Source organism: Triturus cristatus, chromosome 7 (genome assembly GCF_964204655.1).
Source record: "Triturus cristatus chromosome 7, aTriCri1.1, whole genome shotgun sequence".
NCBI classification, from domain to species: domain Eukaryota; kingdom Metazoa; phylum Chordata; class Amphibia; order Caudata; family Salamandridae; genus Triturus; species Triturus cristatus.
The window spans coordinates 530,104,325-530,124,943 of NC_140590.1; the positions used below are offsets into that span (position 1 = coordinate 530,104,325).

Below are 20,619 nucleotides of genomic sequence, written 5' to 3' on the forward strand. Positions count from 1 at the left end.
TTTACGTCAAGAATTTGCATCGTTTCTTGAAGTACAATCTTTTCGTACGCCAATATTCTCTCGCTCATCATGTATGCCCCTGGTGTAAAAGTTGAAGGCGGTCTGAAGCCAGTAGCTGAAGGAATCGGATTGTAAATATTTCTGCTGAAGTAATATTTCAATCTGATCTTTCGAAAGAAGCACTGAAGTTCAATTTTGATGGCCTTTGCAAATGATCTTTGATGACAAAATTTATAAATGAATGAATTTATATAAGGATATTGGTTTTTTGGTCTCTGTGTCACCTCTGATTCATTCAGACATCTTGTTGTATATCCAGTAGGATATGGTTTTACCCGACAGAACCATTGTATTTTTGATATAAGTCTGCCCAGGTTCTGAGGGATACTGGGTTACCCCATTGGTTGCTGAAAACAGTGGACTATTGGGGCACCCAGTACCCATGTAATATGGTGATCCTATTTGGATTATGGCCGACTCTTCCTGGGGTCTCAATGAGGCCTTCGCGTATCAAGTGCCTCAGGTCTTTCCCAAATTGGCGTCATGAGGGCCTCGGGGGGGCTGTGGTTACAGGAGTCACTCGTGCTAATTATTCAGCTCCTCGGGAGGCTGCAAAGGATAAACAGCAATGAATTTCAGCCTCGAGTCTTGCCACTCAAGAGATTGCCCACCCGGGCCTGCCAGCAATTAGGGGGCAGTAGGCGGTAGAATGACGAGGACTGTGTCGACGCTTCTGTTTCTCCCCAAGGGGAGGCCCGCTATTCAGAGTGTAGTCGCTGCGTGGGGGGGGAGCGGGGACCCAAATACCGCCTCCGCCACTAACTAACACCACAGCGCGCTCCGATGAGCGCCGAGTGAATCGCGATGCAGTCGCATCTCCCAAGAGGTCTCGCAGTCCTCCAGCCCAGGCACAGGTGGTTGGGGTCCTCGACTGAAGGGGCGTTACCAGATGGTGTAGGGGACTTGATTTTGATAAGAGCGTATCACACCTCCACTCGCCCAGGGTCGCAGGAAGGCAGATGAGCCCTCTGTTGCTCTGTTGCGGACTCACCACAAATTGTGGGCAATCAATTTCTCGGGACCGGTCACTCAGCGACACACTCCCACCACCAGTGCGGGCCCTGTTATATATGGCCCCACCGTTTCAATCAAGTCTATGCAGCCTCTATGCTGCCGATGCTTCTTTCGACAAGGTGGGGGAGGGGCACCATGTGAGTGTGTGCTGGCCGATCCCAATTGCCAAAAAGTACTAAGATCCTGCGCTTATGCAGGCAATCATCAAATGTTTTCACGGGGGTAGGGGAGTTCAATGTCACCTCTCCCCACTCTCACCACTGCCGCGATAACGCGTTGCTGGAGTCTGAAGCTGGCGATTGAACTGCGTGTGCACCGGAACCCACCCGAGGTCACGTTATGTTCGTGTTGCTCCCTGCAGTCTAATTATGTCTGGGGATCCTTGAATTTCATGGATTGGCTCTGCTGTCCTGTGGGCCCTGGCTCGGGGAAAGAAGCCCCGCACTGCACCTGCAGGTCCTCGCCGCTGCCCCGTTACCTCAATTGCTGTCCATGCATGTGTCAGAGCCCGCCCGGCACAGCGCGAGGACCCTAGCGTCCGGCACAGAAGGGAAGCAGACAGGGGCAACCCAGGGCTGTGGCGCCTGTAGTGTCGTAGCATGGACACGTTCTAGTGTTCCAGTGTGTGTGTGATACACTCTACACCCACCCACCACCTACGTCACTGGGTCAGGTGACGCGGATAATAAAAGGGCCGAGCGCACGTGCTCGTGGCCATTAACCCACTACCCCAACCATGTGTCTGCATCTGTTATTCACCTAGCACTGGCGACGAGGCGGGTACACTACCCCGCGTGTGCAGCCTCGCTCTGCGCACCGAAAACAAAACAAGGAGGGAGGGAGGATTGCCCCCAGTGAGGACACCCCCCCTGTGAGAAGGCGCGACGCGCCGAGAAGCCTGCAGGGCGAGGCAGAGCCCGCAGCGTGTCCGGTGGTGACCGGGAGCCCACCCCGCACCTACAGAGCCAGCAGCGCCGGAGAGAGCGGCGATCATCGCAGCGGAGCCCACCCGCATCTGCCGTGAGGCTGGGACCCTGCAGGCGGAGGTCGGGTGCCCACCCCGACCCCGTCAAGCCTGCCGCCGTGCCTAGTGGTGAAGAGTGGTCCAAGCGGAGCCCACCCGCGTCGGTCACGACCTCCCCAGCTGGAGAGAACCATGCGTAGCCCACCCGTGGAAAGAAAGAGGCCCACCGGAGGATGGTGAGGAGCGGCGCGGCACGAGGGAGAAGCCTAAACGGAAGACAGCGGGTGCCCACCCCGCTCCTCCATCCCCGCGACCAAGCGTAGCCAGCCGGGAGAGTGGTGAGGTCTGCGGGAGCCAACCCCGCATCCGGCCGTGGAGAGGAGGTCCGTGCGAGTGAAGTGGACGGGAGCCTACCCCGCCGCGATAGCGAAAACCGTAGAGGCACCCCCCCCCCCCCGCGGTCCGTGAAGTTAAGAGACCGGCTGCGGGGGCGGGACAGGTCCAGGTCAAAGGCGCATCGAAGCGCGAGGGCAAAATAGGCGCGAGGCGCCCCCCAAGAAGCGGACGCGACGAGCGAAGGTCCACGCCCCTACCGGCACACGCGCGAGGAAGTGAATCTCTGCCACTGTCCTGCAAAAGCTACGGCGTAAACACCGGAGGCGGAGCCCACCCACGAAGGAGCAGCGAGACAAATGGAGCCAGCGGGTGCCTACCCCGCATATGGACAAGCATGTCGACACCCCCCCCCCCCCGCCACGCGAGGGCTGCAGGAAGCTGCCGCGGGCAGGGAGGGCGATTCGAGGATAAGGGATGGCCGCTGCCGGCCACGAAGACATGCCCCCACCTCACAGGACCCCCAGCGGCATTCAAGACTGAAGGTACGCGACCAGCGCCGCAGAAATAAACTTAAACGGTGTGCGCGATGCCACCATGCCCCACACAAAGTCCCGAAGGTGTCGGGAAAACCCAGCGTGACCTCAGAGCAGTTTTCCCCCAATCCGCACACCAGAGGGATGCCTGACGTTCAGAGCAGCTCCCGGTCAATGCCTGTGCCCTCCTGCCTCCAAAAGAAATAAATAAATGTAAAAAGACTTACCTGCTGGTGTCCTGCACTCCACTAGTCTGCCTGGCTCCAGCTCTCCTACACAGCCCGGTGAACCCTGAAAAGGAAAGTGAACAGGGAAGAAAGTTCTGGCAGCAAAGAGGGCTGCTGCTGAATGGAAGTGGAAAGCAACACTGCCATCCAGTGGCCAGTTCCAGCAACTGCAATGGAAGGAATGCAAACAGCATGGTGAAAGTCTGCAAACAAGGGGAAGACATGGAGGAAGACGACAGTGTGCCAGAGGGACGCAGTGCCATCCCACAGCGACAAGGAAAAGGGGAAAGGTGTCAAGCCTCATCCACCCCGGCGAGGACTGCGCTGTCGCCGCATCAAGTGGAGCGAACCCTCAAACGAACTAAAGGACTCAGCGCAGATGTACCCCGGATGCGGAAGGTACACAGCAGCGCCTACAGGAGAGGAACCCACTGAAGAGGATGGGCGCAGCAAGTATCCGACACTGACGGCCAAGGATGCAGAAGCACACCCAGTGGCGCCAAGAAGCCACCACAACAAGAAACCACACGGCGCAAGGAGCAACGCGACACTGAAGATGTACCGGGACGGTACGAAGAGAAGCGTGCACCAGCGCCCGACAATTCAGCGAACATAGGTAGTCACACGACGTGGCGCACCTCGTGAACACAGGTAGTCACACGACGGGACGCACCTCGTGAAGCCGACCAGCCAAATGGTCGCACCACAAAGGCCAAGCCGACCAGCCACATGGTCGCACCACAAAGCCAACCCGCCAGGGGTTGCACAAGGAGGTGACCGACGCACGGGTCAGCGAATCTACGACCAGCCAAATGGTCGCACCGCAAAGCCAACCCGCCAGGGGTTGCACAAGGAGGTGACCGACGCACGGGTCAGTGAATCTACGAAACAAAGGTCTGACGGAAGACCAAAGGTATCCTGCCAGTGATCGCAGCGCGGACCGTCCAGTGGTCCAAGAAGCTCAAGAAGATCGAAGAGGACCAAGAGTATGGCCCCACGAACTTCAACAACCAAAGTAACTGGTGAAAAGGAGAAGACGAAGAGAAGGTCACGACCCTAACTTGGAATGCTGAGGAAGATGGAGAGAGTGCCCTCGGACGAGGACAAGACCAGGGGGAACACGTGCAGAGTGCGCGCGCTGCATGGAGAAGCCTGGCCAGACCAAGTGAGAACAGAAATGGTCCAGAGTGGGTCGTGAAGCGAAGGGATGAAGATATCGGAGTGGCACGTTTGCCACTACAAGAAAAGAAGAATGAAGATATCGGAGTGGCACGTTTGCCACTACAAGAAAAGAAGGAAGATGACATCGGAGTGGCACGTCTGCCACCAAAAGGAAAAAATGGGAAAGAAAGAGATCTGAGTGGCAAGGTTGCCACTGCAAGATAAGGAGAAGAAGTCGGAGTGACTCGACACCCTCACGGAGAAAAGAATCGAGGAAAGAGAGAGGAGTGTGGCAAGACTCACACCCCGAAGATAAGGAAGGCGACAAGTGCCAGAACATGGAGAGCAAGTCCTGAGAACACCCGTGGCACGGAGAGAACATCATCTGCTTGACGATGCTTTCAGCACACCTGGGATCTGCAGATGTGAGCAGGCCGGACCGTTCGGAACATCCACCTTTGGGGTCACACGAACACTGGACAACGCCAGCCGTGGTGACTCAGGGGCAAAGGCCTCAGGGATGCCAGTGAGAGAGAGCATCCCCGCGACGAGAGATGGTCGTCAGCCGCCCTTCAGCAAAGGTCTCAGGAGGATGAAGACATCGCGCGCAAAGACAGGAGCCAACAGCTACCCTCCAGGTCTGACTGCGGAATCTGAGGTGAGACTTGTCGTCTCCTCCGCACCCGCACTTATCGGCATGGGAGTAACACGATACAGGACACTCAACCCAGGACAGATCTGATGAAGAGGGCCTCAGGGATATCCCGTGGCAGGGGAACACCTGCGAGAGAGGCATCATGGTGAGAGGGGTGTCTTGCAACCAATCCGTCTCTTTGCCAAAACAGAATACACGCCACAGATGAAGAAGAGGACAGGACGGAAAGATGAACAGCAACAGCTAGCGGTGAACCACAAGAACTTCAACTGCGTTTGTCGCCATGGAAGTACAGTGAAGAAAAGACTGTGAGTACAACTTCAAGGCAGAGTCGTCAACGGACTGGATCCATCGAGCACCCATGGCCGGTGCCACAGTGAACTGGTAGTCTCCGCGACAAGAGGAACATCGTCTGGGACACCAAGCAGTGGAGGCGTAAGAGACTCTACAGAAGTTTTGGTCACTGTCTTACATATGTATGGGTTTTCTTTCCCCCACAGGGTGAACTTTGACTTTGGGTTTTGTCACTAAAAATTGGGAGGGATGTAGTGTCCTAGCATGGACACGTTCTAGTGTTCCAGTGTGTGTGTGTGATACACTCTACACCCACCCACCACCTACGTCACTGGGTCAGGTGACGCGGATAATAAAAGGGCCGAGCGCACGTGCTCGTGGCCATTAACCCACTACCCCAACCATGTGTCTGCGTCTGTTATTCACCTAGCATGAGGGCCTAGGGCCCAACATTACAGCGCCGATGTTGATCTGCCTCTCGGCGCTCGTAAGCCTCGCGGTAGCAGCAGGTACAGCACAGGGCGGCTCCGGACGTCATCTTGGGAGAGGCTGTATCACTCGGTCTCGGTCTGCACTCGGAGCCGGATATCTTGTGGTGGAGTTGCAGAAACTTCGCCGTTGTTCAACCGGGTGTCTCCACTGCTCCACGAGGCTCCCGGATCGTTGTTTATTATGGGCAAAACAGATGACTTTAATGGATTTTGGGGGAAATTAATTAGTTAGGGCTCGGAGCTTCACATCATTGCGGACCATCTTTGGTGTCAGCAAGCCACGCCCCTCTAGCATGTTAATTTTTACCATTACATAGTCCTTGTTATAGCATCCCAGCAATTTGAAAGTGAGATTTTTAAGATGAACTTCTCTGCACATTCTCCTATATTCTCCGAAGTAGCAGAAACAGGCATGGTACTGCAAGAAAGCAGCCGGGGCCAAACTTTGGAGGGGGTAACCCTTCGAACATGTAGCACATTTTGCATTTTCAAATGCCCTGGGTGAGTGACACTGCTTTCAGGATAAAATAATTTACCAGCATTCACATAGGGGTTCGACTTCTTTCTTGAGTAAATATAGATCAAGGAATGGCTAATATTCCATGAAAACTGTGTCGGTACACATAGTAGGATAGTCAAATTAGGTTCTAAGCCATGTGTGTGTCCACCTGCATCATTTTGTACTTTTCCTAATTAATTTAACAATTTCTTGGGGAGACCAGTGAGAATGATGTTACAGTAATCCAGACAAAAGACCACATGTGGTGGTCTAGCACAGTCTTCTAGGGAAATTGGAATAGAGGCATATATATGGTCAGAATCAAGCATAGATGGCATCTTGATTCCAAACCTCTTGAATGAGTACTGAAGGTAAACCAATGGAATCTGCCCAACAGAAATGGTGGGGAGCAACAAGACCCACTAGATGTATTTCAGACCTTTGGCTGTTCAGGCAAAGCAAGTTTAGAAGCATCCAAACTTGGACTTGCTTCAGGCAGGTGGCTACTTTTTGTTAAACCCACAATCATTGCAGTTTGGTGCACTTCCAAAATGTTGTTTTTTCTGTATTTAAATTGGCTCCGCAATATCAACTACCAACAGTTTGTCAAGGTCAGTAGATGTGGAGTTAAGAATAGTAAATCTATGCTTTCCTATAGATACTTAGCATGACAATAATTTGGTAGCTTATATTATGGAATTGATTCAAGTCGTTATTATTGACCTCAATCTTTTAGATACACAACTTCTAATTTCATTAACTTTATATTATCTGTATACGTGTAACAGCTGTTTTTGTAACCATCCGGGATTTACTGGGCTGAAAGAGTGTGTAACCTTGGGGGCACTTACCTATCTGATGGGGTGGACTAGGACAGACCAGGAACCAGTGTACCTTTCTCGGTACATTTAACCAAAAAAAGTGAACCATGTAAGAAGTGAACCATGTAAAGCTTCAGCACAGCACTTGCGGATCGAGGAGAATTTTAATCATTGATATCGTCCATTGCAGTGGAGAGGTCTAAGAGTAGCATTGCACACCTTTGACCATTGGTCTTTGTGGTGGGATTCCAATATCCATTCCGTGTAGGGGGTTATAACTCAGAAAGTAGTGGGTTTTGTAACCACTGTTTCTAGAGCTCTTTCTATGCACAGGAAGATAGAAATTGGTCTATAGTTTGAATAGACCTCTGGGTCAGTACTTGTTTTTAGAAGTGGAAGTATATAGCCATGTTTAAGGTTTTTAGGAATGTCACCTATTGAGAGTGACAAGTTGAGGTTGGTGATAGTTGAAACTAATACTGGAAGGCCCCAAAGGACCACTTTGGCATTGTACATGTCAGTGATTGGACAGACGTCACAGAAGAAGGACAGGAACGTGGTAGTTTCTGGCTGCAGTACCAGAGTGAACCAACTGAATGTTGGCCATTCTTTGATCATAGACCTGACTACATCTGAAGCTCCACAATAGTCCTGAAATTCAATGGACACCATAGTCTCCTAACAGACATATGCAAATTTGCGGAGGTAAAAGATGCTATGCTATATAGATCCTTTGACTTTCCCTTGTACCAGAAGAAATTCTGACCGAACGTACGGAGTTCCTACGAAGAACATCCTAAATCTTATTGCACTTTTGCTCCTGGCTTTGGAGAAAAGATTTAAGAGGTCCATGTTGAGTAGACTAGGAGTTTTGCAGGAATGGAAACCAAGATCCTCTGCTCCAACATCAAATTATACATTTTATGTCAAACTGCAAACATAGTACACAAGTAAAATAGATCTCTAAAATATTTCCCTTTTTATTACAATACAGGAAAGCTTCTGTCTTTTACGCAATCCTTATTTTTTCTTTTTTTTTAACTCTGGACTCTACATATCATAGGTTTTATGAGTGTTATAAGAGGTGAGATTCCAGCAGATCACATGTAAATTTCAGAAAGTTTCAAGAAATTCCCAACAAAATCATTCCTTTAGCAATTTTGAAGAAGTAAAGAATTAAGACGGCATCGCTAGGGGTATGACTAAAAAAAAAAAGCCGTGAAAACCCTGACAATTCATTGCCTTCTCTCCTAGAATAATGGGTGCCTGAAAGTAATTTTTGGTGTATTTATATTTCAGTTTTTCATTCAGTATTTCTTTTTGGTCTTCACCGCTACTACTCTCTTTTCTTCAACCAGGTGAGCGCCTATGGGTTTATTACCGACAACTACGAGGTGTATTCAGATCACTATTACGATGAAAAGAAAAAGCCTACGGTGTTATTCCTGAACCACGACTTCCTGCTAGAAAGGGACTTGTGGAAGAAGCTCCACAACTTGGACATTCTGAAACTCTATCAAAGACCGTAGGATGTTAAACACTACAGTAACGGACAGATGGAGAACTCACACCTACATCCACTTCAGGTGATCTGTAAAAAGGCTGTATGACAGAACAAAGCATGCCTTAACAACGCATGCCTAAACAACACAGCCTCAACCACGACCGTGTCTTTACCACGCATACCTTTACCATACCTGCCTTTACAATGAATTTTGTTGTGCAGGCATGTTTGGCAAAGGCATTAGTGTGGTAAAAATCACACCCCAGCCTCCCCCGGACCTGAGCCTTAAAACCTGGCCATCGCCCCAGTAATCTACCCCACTCGCACCCTAAAAACAACCCCACCCCCCACCTTGAGCCCTAAAACCCGGCCCCCAGCCAAAAACAACCCAGACCCTAGGCCACCCACCATGAGCCCTTAAGCTGGCCCCCCAGCCATGAAAACTGGCTGCCTGCCCAACATCGTTGGGCAGGCAGCGTATTAACATGTATGTTTTTTGTATTTCTCCAGATACTACGCGTTCAATCTAACCGTATGTAATTGATTTACGCTGACACTATTGTGCGTGTTTATTTTTCCTTTTTACTTTATCACCTGATTATAGGTCTTTGCACCCACGGAGTGGTACACATGGGGCTGGTTCCCATGCGGTCCTGAAGAAGAGGTTTAGGGGGTAACCTCGAAACATGTTGGCTTTCAATATTAGGGACTAATAGCGCATTATTACCTAATTCCTCCCTTTTATTACCCCCCCTTTTTATCCTTTACCAACTAGGAGCACGAATAAACTCATTTACGCTCACTAGCTAGGTAATTTTTAATTAAACCCACACCACTTCCCTCTCACTGCACTACACATAGGGCCCGATTCACAGAACTAACTTAAGACAAAATCCTAAACTTACTACCAGTTTGGTATTCACAGAAGGCACTTACTCATTTTGGTATTCACAGAAGGCACTTACTCATTTCGGTATTCACAGAAGTTAGGAGTCCTAACTTTAGGACTCCTAAATGCCTTCTGTGAATACCGAAAGTCTTAAAATTAGGATTTTTCTAAGTTTAGGAGTAGTAAAGTTAGGACTCCTAACTTTACTACTTCTAAACTGGGAAAAGTCCTAACTTTACAACTTTAGGTATTCACAGAAGGCATTTAGGAGTCCTAAAGTTAGGAGTCCTAACTTTACTACTATTAAATTGAGAAAATTCCTAATTTTAAGACTTTCGTTATTCACAGAAGGCATTTAGCAGTCCTAAAGTTTGGAGTCCCAACTTTTCTACTCCTAAACTGAGAAAAATCCTAATTTTAAGACTTTCGGTATTCACAGAAGGCATTTAGGAGTCCTAAAGTTAGGAGTCCTAACTTCTGTGAATACCAAAATGAGTAAGTGCCTTCTGTGAATACCAAAATGGTAGTAAGTTTAGGATTTTGTCTTAAATTAGTTCTGTGAATTGGGCCCATAGTCTTCACTAAATAGTGCTCCTACGTAACTGTCGCAAGTCGCAGCACGCCCCAAGCAGTAGATGCTTGGGATGGCCCCAATGATGAAGCATGTCACCTAGGGGAAACCTTTGGTGAGTGAGGGGACTCAAGAAAAGTATTTTCTTTTCTCTATTTGAGGTGCGTCTTACTCACTAAGTAGACCCCTCCCTTCCCATCTAGCTAGGTTCTCTGATCCCTGACTCATGATAAAGCCATTAACTTGTTTTTGTATGCAATACATATGGTAGCAGATTGCAGGATAACTCTAATACAACAAATTGAGTTACTGATTAAGATCGATGAGCAATGAGCTGCAACTTTCAGTGCCAATTCTTCCTCTTATCGTTAAGACTCCTAAGCAGTGGGACAATGTTTAGGGCCATAGAGCTCCTCCAGTTGACACTAGGAACTTCCATTTATCTATGTGCGGCAATTTGTAACAGCTCTACTTCTTTCTACACAAATTATATATATATATATATATTTTTTTTTCCACTGAAGAAACCAAAGATTACAGACGTTATAGTTAGGCTCAGGTTTCACTCATACAAAACCAGAGAAATTTAGCTGTTATAGTTAGCGAGCTAACTGTAACTCACGCCCCTGCAATGCACTGCTTATGACCTCACATATTACATCACTCATGACATGGTCAGTGACATTCCAAATGACATCACTGATGACCTCACAGATGACATCATCCACAGAATCTCTGACACACTCACTCACGCCCCCACATAACCTTTCATACACCCACTCCAACTTCCACACTACAATTCTCAAACACATTCACACACCCATATCAGTACTTACAGTAATTATATATATATATATATATATATATATATATATATATATATATATATATATATCAGCACTTTTGGATTTTTGTATAGAACTACAGCGCGTCACCCCCCCAAGTGGTTGTAACAGCGCGGACTGAGATGTACTACGCGGGGAGAGAGGCCGCAGCATTTACTGCGGGGGTCACACCAGGTACTGCATTATTATCCCTGTGATCGAGAGCGGATGATTGCGAGTCGCCGAGACACGCAACTTGGTGTTTGGCAGCTCCTCACTGTATGGGTTGTCACTTTGGACTCGATGAACCAGCATGCTCCTGTTCTCGAAAACAACACCGGAGGCATCACAGCCAATAGCAGAGGCGGGGAGTAACAACTTGAAAGGGAGTGACCTGAGATCGCCACAAGACCTTGAAATAATGCCCAGGTGTGAGGCTCTTTTGGGAAACAAGAAACGGCACTGAAGAAAGCACAAAGACTCGCTGAAACGCGTCTGCCTGGGTTTCCTAAAACTTTGCTTTTAATTTTGGCAGAATAAATCCTGGATTGTGTGCCAGCATATGTCGGGCTCATTCTTTTTGAGAGTGGGCATTGGTTTGTAATATTATGCCAGTATGCTGAGCACTGGCTAAACAGCATGCCCTCCCGATCTGGTGTGACGCGCAAAAATCAGCACTTTTGGATTTTTGTATAGAACTACAGCGCGTCACCCCCCCAAGTGGTTGTAACAGCACGGACTGAGATGTACTACACGGGGAGAGAGGCCGCAGCATTTACTGCGGGGGTCACACCAGGTACTGCATTATTATCCCTGTGATCGAGAGCGGATGATTGCGAGTCGCCGAGACACGCCACTTGGTGTTTGGCAGCTCCTCACTGTATGGGTTGTCACTTTGGACTCGATGAACCAGCATGCTCCTGTTCTCGAAAACAACACGGGAGGCATCACAGCCAATAGCAGAGGCGGGGAGTAACAACTTGAAAGGGAGTGACCTGAGATCGCAACAAGACCTTGAAATAATCCCCAGGTGTGAGGCTCTTTTGGGAAACAAGAACTGGCACTGAAGAAAGCACAAAGACTCGCTGAAACGCGTCTGCCTGGGTTTCCTAAAACTTTGCTTTTAATTTTGGCAGAATAAATCCTGGATTGTGTGCCAGCATATGTCGGGCTCATTCTTTTTGAGAGTGGGCATTGGTTTCTAATATTATGCCAGTATGCTGAGCACTGGCTAAACGGCATGCCCTCCCGATCTGGTGTGACGCGCAAAAATCAGCACTTTTGGATTTTTGTATAGAACTACAGCGCGTCACCCCCCCAAGTGGTTGTAACAGCACGGACTGAGATGTACTACGCGGGGAGAGAGGCCGCAGCATTTACTGCGGGGGTCACACCAGGTACTGCATTATTATCCCTGTGATCGAGAGCGGATGATTGCGAGTCGCCGAGACACGCCACTTGGTGTTTGGCAGCTCCTCACTGTATGGGTTGTCACTTTGGACTCGATGAACCAGCATGCTCCTGTTCTCGAAAACAACACGGGAGGCATCACAGCCAATAGCAGAGGCGGGGAGTAACAACTTGAAAGGGAGTGACCTGAGATCGCCACAAGACCTTGAAATAATCCCCAGGTGTGAGGCTCTTTTGGGAAACAAGAACCGGCACTGAAGAAAGCACAAAGACTCGCTGAAACGCGTCTGCCTGGGTTTCCTAAAACTTCGCTTTTAATTTTGGCAGAATAAATCCTGGATTGTGTGCCAGCATATGTCGGGCTCATTCTTTTTGAGAGTGGGCATTGGTTTCTAATATATATATATATATATATATATATATATGTATATATATATACATAAATGTGTGTATATATATATCATCTACTGGCGGTCGCCAGTAGATAGTTATAGTAAGGACCGAGTTTCCATAGGAAATCTCAAAATTCTATTTTGAATAACTTTGGCGCCGGTTGACGAATCCTCGCGAAATTTTCAAAACTAATGGGACGCTCTGCTCAGCTCCTACCCTGAAAGTCTCGGGGTGATTCTTCAAGCGGGGCCCTAGAAAATAGGGGGGTCCCAAAACGCGTCTTCCCCATGCATTTTCCCGTAGGACCTTTAGTCGAAGGTACAGCCCAAACGGCTGAACAGAATTACTTGAAATTTGGCAAAGAGGTAGTCCTCAGGTCAGGCATGTGCCTTTTGCATATATGGAGTCAATCTGTTCAGTAGTTCCTGAGAAAATTGCATTTAAAAGTACATATATATCTATAGGCACGCACCGTGCGCGCACCGTGCGCGCACCGTGCGCGAGCGTAATTCTGATTGGTGGTTACATGTCAGTCAACATTCGAATCGGTCGAAATCAGGAAGTGTCGGCCGCCATTTTGTTTGTTTGGGGTGCGACAGTGAAAAAGAGAGGTGGCGAACATGAAAAGGGGGCAGGGTAGAGAGTTCCTGACCCCCTAGCCTTTGTCAGGGAATCCTTAAAGGACCCCGAAAGATGAAAAAAACTTTTTTTTTTTTTTCAAATCGCGGGGTGCGCGCACGGTGTGCGCACGGTGAAAATCCTTAACAAAAAAATATATAATAATACATACATAACTCAGCATTTAAAAAAACGTACTAATTCACTTAAAAAACCATAGGTTTCACACACGTTATAGTTAGGAATTAGCATTTAAAAAACCTTGCAAATTCACTCAAAAAACCATAGGTTTCACACATGTTATAGTTAGGTGGACATTTCACTCGTAAAAAAACAATGAAATTCCCCCGTTATAGTTAGTTCAGATAACTATAACTCGCGCGACCGCCACTCTATCACAAGGATGATGTCATCAGTGATGTCATGAGTGATGCCACTGGCCATATCATGAGTGATGTAATATGTGACGTCATGAGCAGTGGATTGTGGGCGCGCGAGTTATAGTTTTCTGAAGTAACTATAACGGGGGAATTTCATTGGTTTTTTACGAGTGAAATGTCCACCTAACTATAACATGTGTGAAACCTATGGTTTTTTAAGTGAATATATATATATATACATATATATATAAATAATTGATACCTATAATTGGTCATTCTCTTTATTGTGTGAAAAAAGTTTCATGTTGTAAAAGTGTTTTTTAACCTACAACCACCTTCCAGAGTAAGCCTTGTCTGCTCGCTCAAATTACCTTTGAGATTCACTCTAGGGGGTGCTTGGCTACCAGACTAGAGTTCATAAGGATCTAATGCCCTGGGACAACAGTGGTAGATAACAGTACCAACTACTGATACTATCACAGGATTACTGGAAAGGCATCATGAACTATTAAAACATGGGCCCCTTTACACCACTTAACTGGGATGCCATCTAAGCAACCATAGGAAGCACCTTAACTGGCCTCTTAGTTTATACCCAAAGAACACCGAAACGAAAAATCGGCAGATTAGAAACATAATGTTTAGGTACCCCACATTGTATCTGAATCGCCTGCAAAACTAAGTCCATTTAAGATATTGAAATGTGAATAAATAGCAAATCATTAGGCAGAAGAGTAGGGTTTAAGTCGGAATGGCAAAAACACAAAAGGACAAATGAATGTGCAAGATAAACAAGGCCAGAAATCCACTCCACTTGCTAAGGCAACTGGGGGTAAATTTGCCAATTAGAACACTGATCTTGCTCAATACTGTCAAGCCTATAATAACTTTTTTAACCTCATTGTCAAACAGCATCACCAATATGGATGCCTACTTACTCCAATTTAACCTTCAATGTCTTACCTTAGCTAATGAAAGCTTAGAAGCTTCTGTGAACTTTGTAGATATTACAATAACCATTCACTTTCTCCATCTTGGTAAATCTCCCAGGCAAGATAGATTTTATGTACAATTTCACAAATACTGTTGCTCGACCATATTAGAAAAATACTCAGAACCTCCTATTGATAGTGGAAACAGAACACATCATAGCTATGACAGTATGTGCAGCCATTCTAAAAATCAAATACTGATACACAAATCTCTACACGTTACAGACCAATTTCCCGATTGAACATGGATAACAAAATTGACCACAAAAATTTGGCTATGAGATTAGACTGGTATTTATAGACTTGTTCTTGGAATCTTATCATGTTTCTTGTGCAGGAGAATCTCAATTGAGGATACTATTCTGCCATAAAACTGGAAATCCTTCATTATTAGAGGCAACATTCACTTCAGTGTCTTTTCACATGAAATTAAGCATTCGTTATATTTTTGGACCTTTCGGCATTTGATTTGAGCTAACTTTCAGTTTGTTGATACATTTATCTGCATTGAAATATATACATGCACTACTGAGCATGCATGAAGGGGAATGGCTTAACTTCAACGTATTGTTAACCTAGGTCATGGCATAGAGAAAGCTTACCCCTATTCCATCTCTTATTCCTATTCTCACTGGAGCCACAGCTTATTTGTTTTTTTATTACTTATTTGTTTTATAAGATTTTGCATAGAATTGGGGTCACTTCAAAGCAGCAAAAACAGGTAGAAGGGTAATCAACTGAGATCAAAGTCTGATGTAAGAAGGACAAAGTCTAAAATCAGTTTCTGAGCAAGGCATAGGCCTGTCAAGTGAAGTGAGTCTTTGGAGAACTTGAGGAAGTATTTGTGAATCTATGACCAAATGTTTGCATCTTGCCTTGTAAATGGCTAGATGTTTGTTCGGTCTGGCATCTGATCAGCAGGTAAGGCAGCAGCAGCAGATCTGTAAATTAGAATGGAACATGAATAGGTAGTTTCTTGTGTACAAGGTGCAAGATCTTTGTTTTAATCAGTGTTTATTGGAAGCCAATGATGCCTCTTCAGAGAGGAAATGATCCTCTGTCCCCACTCCACCTATTGACTGCTCTATGATTATATATGGAGAGCTTTTTCCCCAGCATTCCCCTCCTCCACCTTCCCCCATCTGCCACCCACTTGTGGGCCAAGTTTCTTCTCGACAGCAAAGTTCTACTGTTGCCTTCAACTGCATCACCCACCTCACCGTCTATCCACATTTAAGTTCTAACAAGGGCTCATGTCAGCTGTTCCACCAGACTCCTTAACATTCTCTCTCTATATGTTAAGAGCATGGGGCACTACATCAAGAGGACGAGGGAATGGAGCTACTCCTGTATCTCTCCACTTTGCCAGTTTGCTTTTCATTTGCTCGGCCTATGCTACCAAAGAATCCAGAACTCTTATTTTGCACCAGCTCTCATGAATACTGATGGAGCCTGATCATTGTGCACGCTTATTGGAGTGGGCTGGAATTTGGCCCCTGATCCTTGTGACGATGGGTTTGGCCCAAACAACATACATAAAATCTATGAGAGGATGATGTGCTACATGATCATGAAATGAAATACCAGCACTAGTAAAGCACACAGCTATCTCCGGAGAGGGGTCCTGGCTCTGGGGGCCGTTGGGAAGATTAAGCAAGCAATTGCCCAGAGTCACATGGTGCTGGGCTAACCTGCCGCCGGAGCCGGGTTGGGGATCAAACCGTGAACCCTGTGGTCCGGAGTCCGCACCCTGGCCGCTGCACCACACCTCTTCCACATGAGATCGGAGATGTCTGGAGACAGGCTACACCTGACAGAAAAGAATTTCACTTTCTCTCATGTGTACACAATACCCACTTGAGAACTGATTACTTCCTCACTTCTAGCTCTATGGTGCTGATCATCTCTGAGTGCCAACTATTGAAAGGCTCTCTTTCAAACCTCTCACTGGTGTCCTGAATGATATATTATGACTCTAGTCATGTTATACAAATGCCACAGACATGGTTGATGATTATCTCCAAATATATACTACTGAACTGTTCTCTATGCCTGTGGAGGCGCAACTATGACTGAGTTTGAAGTCTGTGCTTCAGCGAGATATTGTTAGAGAGAGATGGTCTTATATTCTAGAAGCTCGTGATAAGAGCCTACGCGAAGCCCAACTGAAGTTCACCTATTTTAAGATTCCCATATCACTGGTACTGGACCCCTGACAGGCTGCAGAGAGCAGGCCTTCATGGCCACGCTCTGCTAGAGTTGTACACCAGCCTGTGGCCTCCCACACTCCGATGGTCTCATTCTAAAATGATCTCATTCTGGTCAGTGGTTTTAAGTACGATGAATGACATTAATGAATGTCCCCTTTGGACATTAGTTGGAATTGCTATACTTCATTACTTTTCAGGCATCCTGAGCGTTACACATCACTCAGATATTGGCACACATCCACACTCGCATCCCTCGGTGAATGGTTCACCGAAAAGGTTTAGATGGTAGCCCATAAGAAAGCACAAAATAGGTTGCAAGACCAAATGGTGAACTTTCAACAAGTGTAGACCTCGTTTTTGAGAGTTGACTGAGCTTAGGTACTCGTCGGAGCCAAATGGGCACCCTGTCTGGATAGTTATTGGGTGATCAGGTTTCCTTACTATCTTCACCTGCACTCCCCGCTACATGGTCTATTCCCATCCTGCTTTTTTTCCTACCATTATAGTGATGGGACCCTTCCACCCCTACCTCATCATAGGCATTCCAGTGGTAACATGTTTTCCTTATAGCCCACCTTCCCATTTTTTTGCTGTAGTTTGATATTGTGGGTGGGGATCAGTCCATGGGTTATGGCGCCCAGAAAGCTGGTAGCTCGTGGCAGGATCTGGTGTACCTAAACATATGCACACATACCTGCACAGCTCATTATCATTGAGCTCACTGTACCCTGTGAGTGTATGCCCAGGACTGGCAAAGAAGCACCCCTGATCCTATACCTATTTACATAGAAATGTGCTAGTATTTCTAGTGGTTTATTTTCGAAATTGTTCAATGTTTCTGAGAGGGGTAATGCCAAACATTGTTGGTCGGCCTCTCCCATGCCATAACCTTTCTAGTGTGACTACCGGTCCCCATGTATCGAGCAAGGGGATGTCAACAAAAACACACCATGATCTGAGGTCCACAGTGCAGATATTTTGGGGCTTTGATATGATTCGTAACGAAGCAATTTATGATATCAAGATGAAGTGACCTGGTTCCATAGGTTGATGTGACACAGCAGACGTAGCCAGGATTGATCTTAAGCGTATTTATTAAGTTAGTAAAATCCATAGAGTAGCCCCACCAGGAGCAACCTGCTAGCTGCTCAGCCCATCCTCTCAACTGTCTCATACCACACCAACCTCCAACATTCCAGTCACATCAACATTCCACATGGAACTCTCACACTGGCTGAGCAGCTAGTTAGAAGATACAGGAGAACAGTATTAACCTTACATGAAGATACTACAATATCTCCCTTCTTTACAATTGAAAATACCACAACCAATACTAAAAGTTCAAAGCAACTATACACAAAATATAAACGAGAGATAAATAGTCCAAAACCCAAGGGTGAGATGAATAAACTATACCACGAAAGGGAACCAGACTATAAAACGAAAGAAAAAGGATTAGAAAAGGATGACAAAATAAGAATGAACTATCACCATCCTCCTCTTATAATAAGACACCAAATGAACGTTAAACTCCCAAACAGAAATTGAGTAGACACCACAAAAGATACTTATATAAAAACGCAGAGAATCACAATAGAAAACAACTACAATTACTCTAGAAATTGAAGAAATATACAGGAAGAATGACTCCCAGAACAAATATACAATGGGTGGACCTCACCCATCACTAAAACGTAGGTGGCACTAACACCCCCTAAACTCTGAGTATATGGGTCTAACACCCAAATGTACAGAAAACAGAAATGGGACTAAGACCTCCGGACTTGTGCAGCAAGAATAACAGCAATGCAGCACAGTGAGGCATCAAAAGACGGTTACCCACACACACAACAGCTAATATTTAAATGAAGGGACTAAAACCCGACACAAACGTGACAAGGGTGGGACTCACACACCCTTTAAATTTAGTAAAAAGGACAAATACCCATTACTATTAACATAGGTAGGACTCTCACCTCCTAAAACACAGTAAAAAGGACTGACACCCATTACAATGACCTAGGTGGGACTAACACCCCCTAAACACTAAGAATATGGGAGTAACACCCATTAACAATGACCTAGGTGGGACTAACACCCCCTAAACACTAAGAATATGGGAGTAACACCCATTAACAATGACCTAGGTGGGACTAACACCCCCTAGACACTAAGTATATGGGACTAACACCCATTACAAATTTAATAGGTGGGACTAAACCCCCTATACACCGACAAGTGAGTCACAGCATGACCAACACACAAAATTAGTAGACAGCGTGCAGCATAGAGTGACTGATACACACCACACGACCAACACATAAAGAATGTGGTACTAAATCAGAACACCAACATAAGTATGCAAAAACATTCTCACTAGTAGTGCAATAATAAACTGTGACCCGCCGATGAGCGATCTCTCACCCGAGTAGTGAGACACTAGGTACACTCTCACATAGTGCACCCCAACTGTAACCAATAGTGTGGAAATCACAATAGATCACAATAAATTACAATAAATCTGGAAGCTAATGCTAACAAAACAAGTTGGCTCTTAAGTTATTTTCCAGGTAAAAACATTAAAACAAGCAACCATTTCAATCAAAATCGAGATTGGCACTAGGTGGCAGTGTAACACTGGGCAGTGAATACAAGAAAAGACATGAACAATCCAACACTGCACTCGTGAAAAGAACTGCTCCGATAATCCTTCCAAGTATGTTTTGCCCGTTTTTTCATGTTCCAATTTCCTGAAATTCTGATGTGGAACAAGAAGAAGAAGACAAATAGATCCTCTCACCGGATAGAGCTCAATCCTATAAACATCCACGAGCAGGCAAAAAGACAAAGAGAGCGTGTAATTGCAGCTCCCACGGCGACGATCTAGTCAGCCAAAGGCTTCAATTAACTTTATTTAAACCGCCAGCATAGGAAGCAGACGTGGTTGGCAAAATACGTGGTTGGCAAATTGAACACCAGCAATTCAGGTGGGCGATTGCCAACCCCAAGATAGCGGCACGTTAATAGCGTCGTGCTGAGTGGCTTACGGCAGGCTCTATCTGCGCAGCGTCAATAGGAAGACAGAGAATACACCGGAGGACATCACAAGATTCCACAGCTCCGCGTGACACCAAAAACTAGGTAAGGTGCGCGCGCTGTAATTTAAACATGAAAGTGGCAGTTGGAGAGATCAGGTCTCAACGTAAGCCAAAAATCTAATTTAAAAGACAAGTCTCACCTGACTTTGCCATGCCATTAGCCACTGCCATGGAGAAGCTGGAAATTTTCCAAATCTTGTCAGCAATGCTCCGTATCACATCCAACAGCTCTCCTTAATGTGAATTCTCCACGCTGAGAATGACCACAACAGTGCACTTTTTTAAAACCCAATCGTTGTGAGAGGACACAACTGTAGAAATGTATACACACATTGTAGATCCATGGGCATGTAAAACTCGTTTTTAAGCACCTCTAAAACGCCTCCACATGTAAGAGTTGTTGTGCGCTGTATCCAGAGTTGACTATGTAGAAAGTCATTCTTCAGGCACCACCAAAGTAGCGCCAACACCTGGCATCATCTGAATTTGGCGCTAAACAGCAGTCCATGTGAATCTTGACGTTTGCTGCGCCAATGTAGCATGTAAACCAGTAGAAAATCATTTCCAAGACATAAACTGTCGATGCAGGTGCAGGACTTGTTGGTGTACACACAACCACACGGTACAGCACGCTGTTGTTGGGGCTGTCCGCAATATAGGACAAACAGTACCACA

General features: G+C 46.4%; 1 protein-coding gene across 1 annotated transcript in view; it reads left to right on the forward strand.

Moving 5' to 3' along the window:
- The window catches only part of ST6GALNAC1 (ST6 N-acetylgalactosaminide alpha-2,6-sialyltransferase 1), a 231,715-nt gene extending 223,122 nt beyond the window's left edge, over nucleotides 1–8,593 (forward strand). The window contains exon 9 of the mRNA XM_085614935.1: nucleotides 8,414–8,593. Within this exon, the coding sequence (XP_085471061.1) occupies nucleotides 8,414–8,584 (171 nt within the window). The 3' untranslated portion in view covers nucleotides 8,585–8,593. The remainder of the gene's footprint in view (nucleotides 1–8,413) is intronic.
- Nucleotides 8,594–20,619: the final 12,026 nt, after the last annotated feature.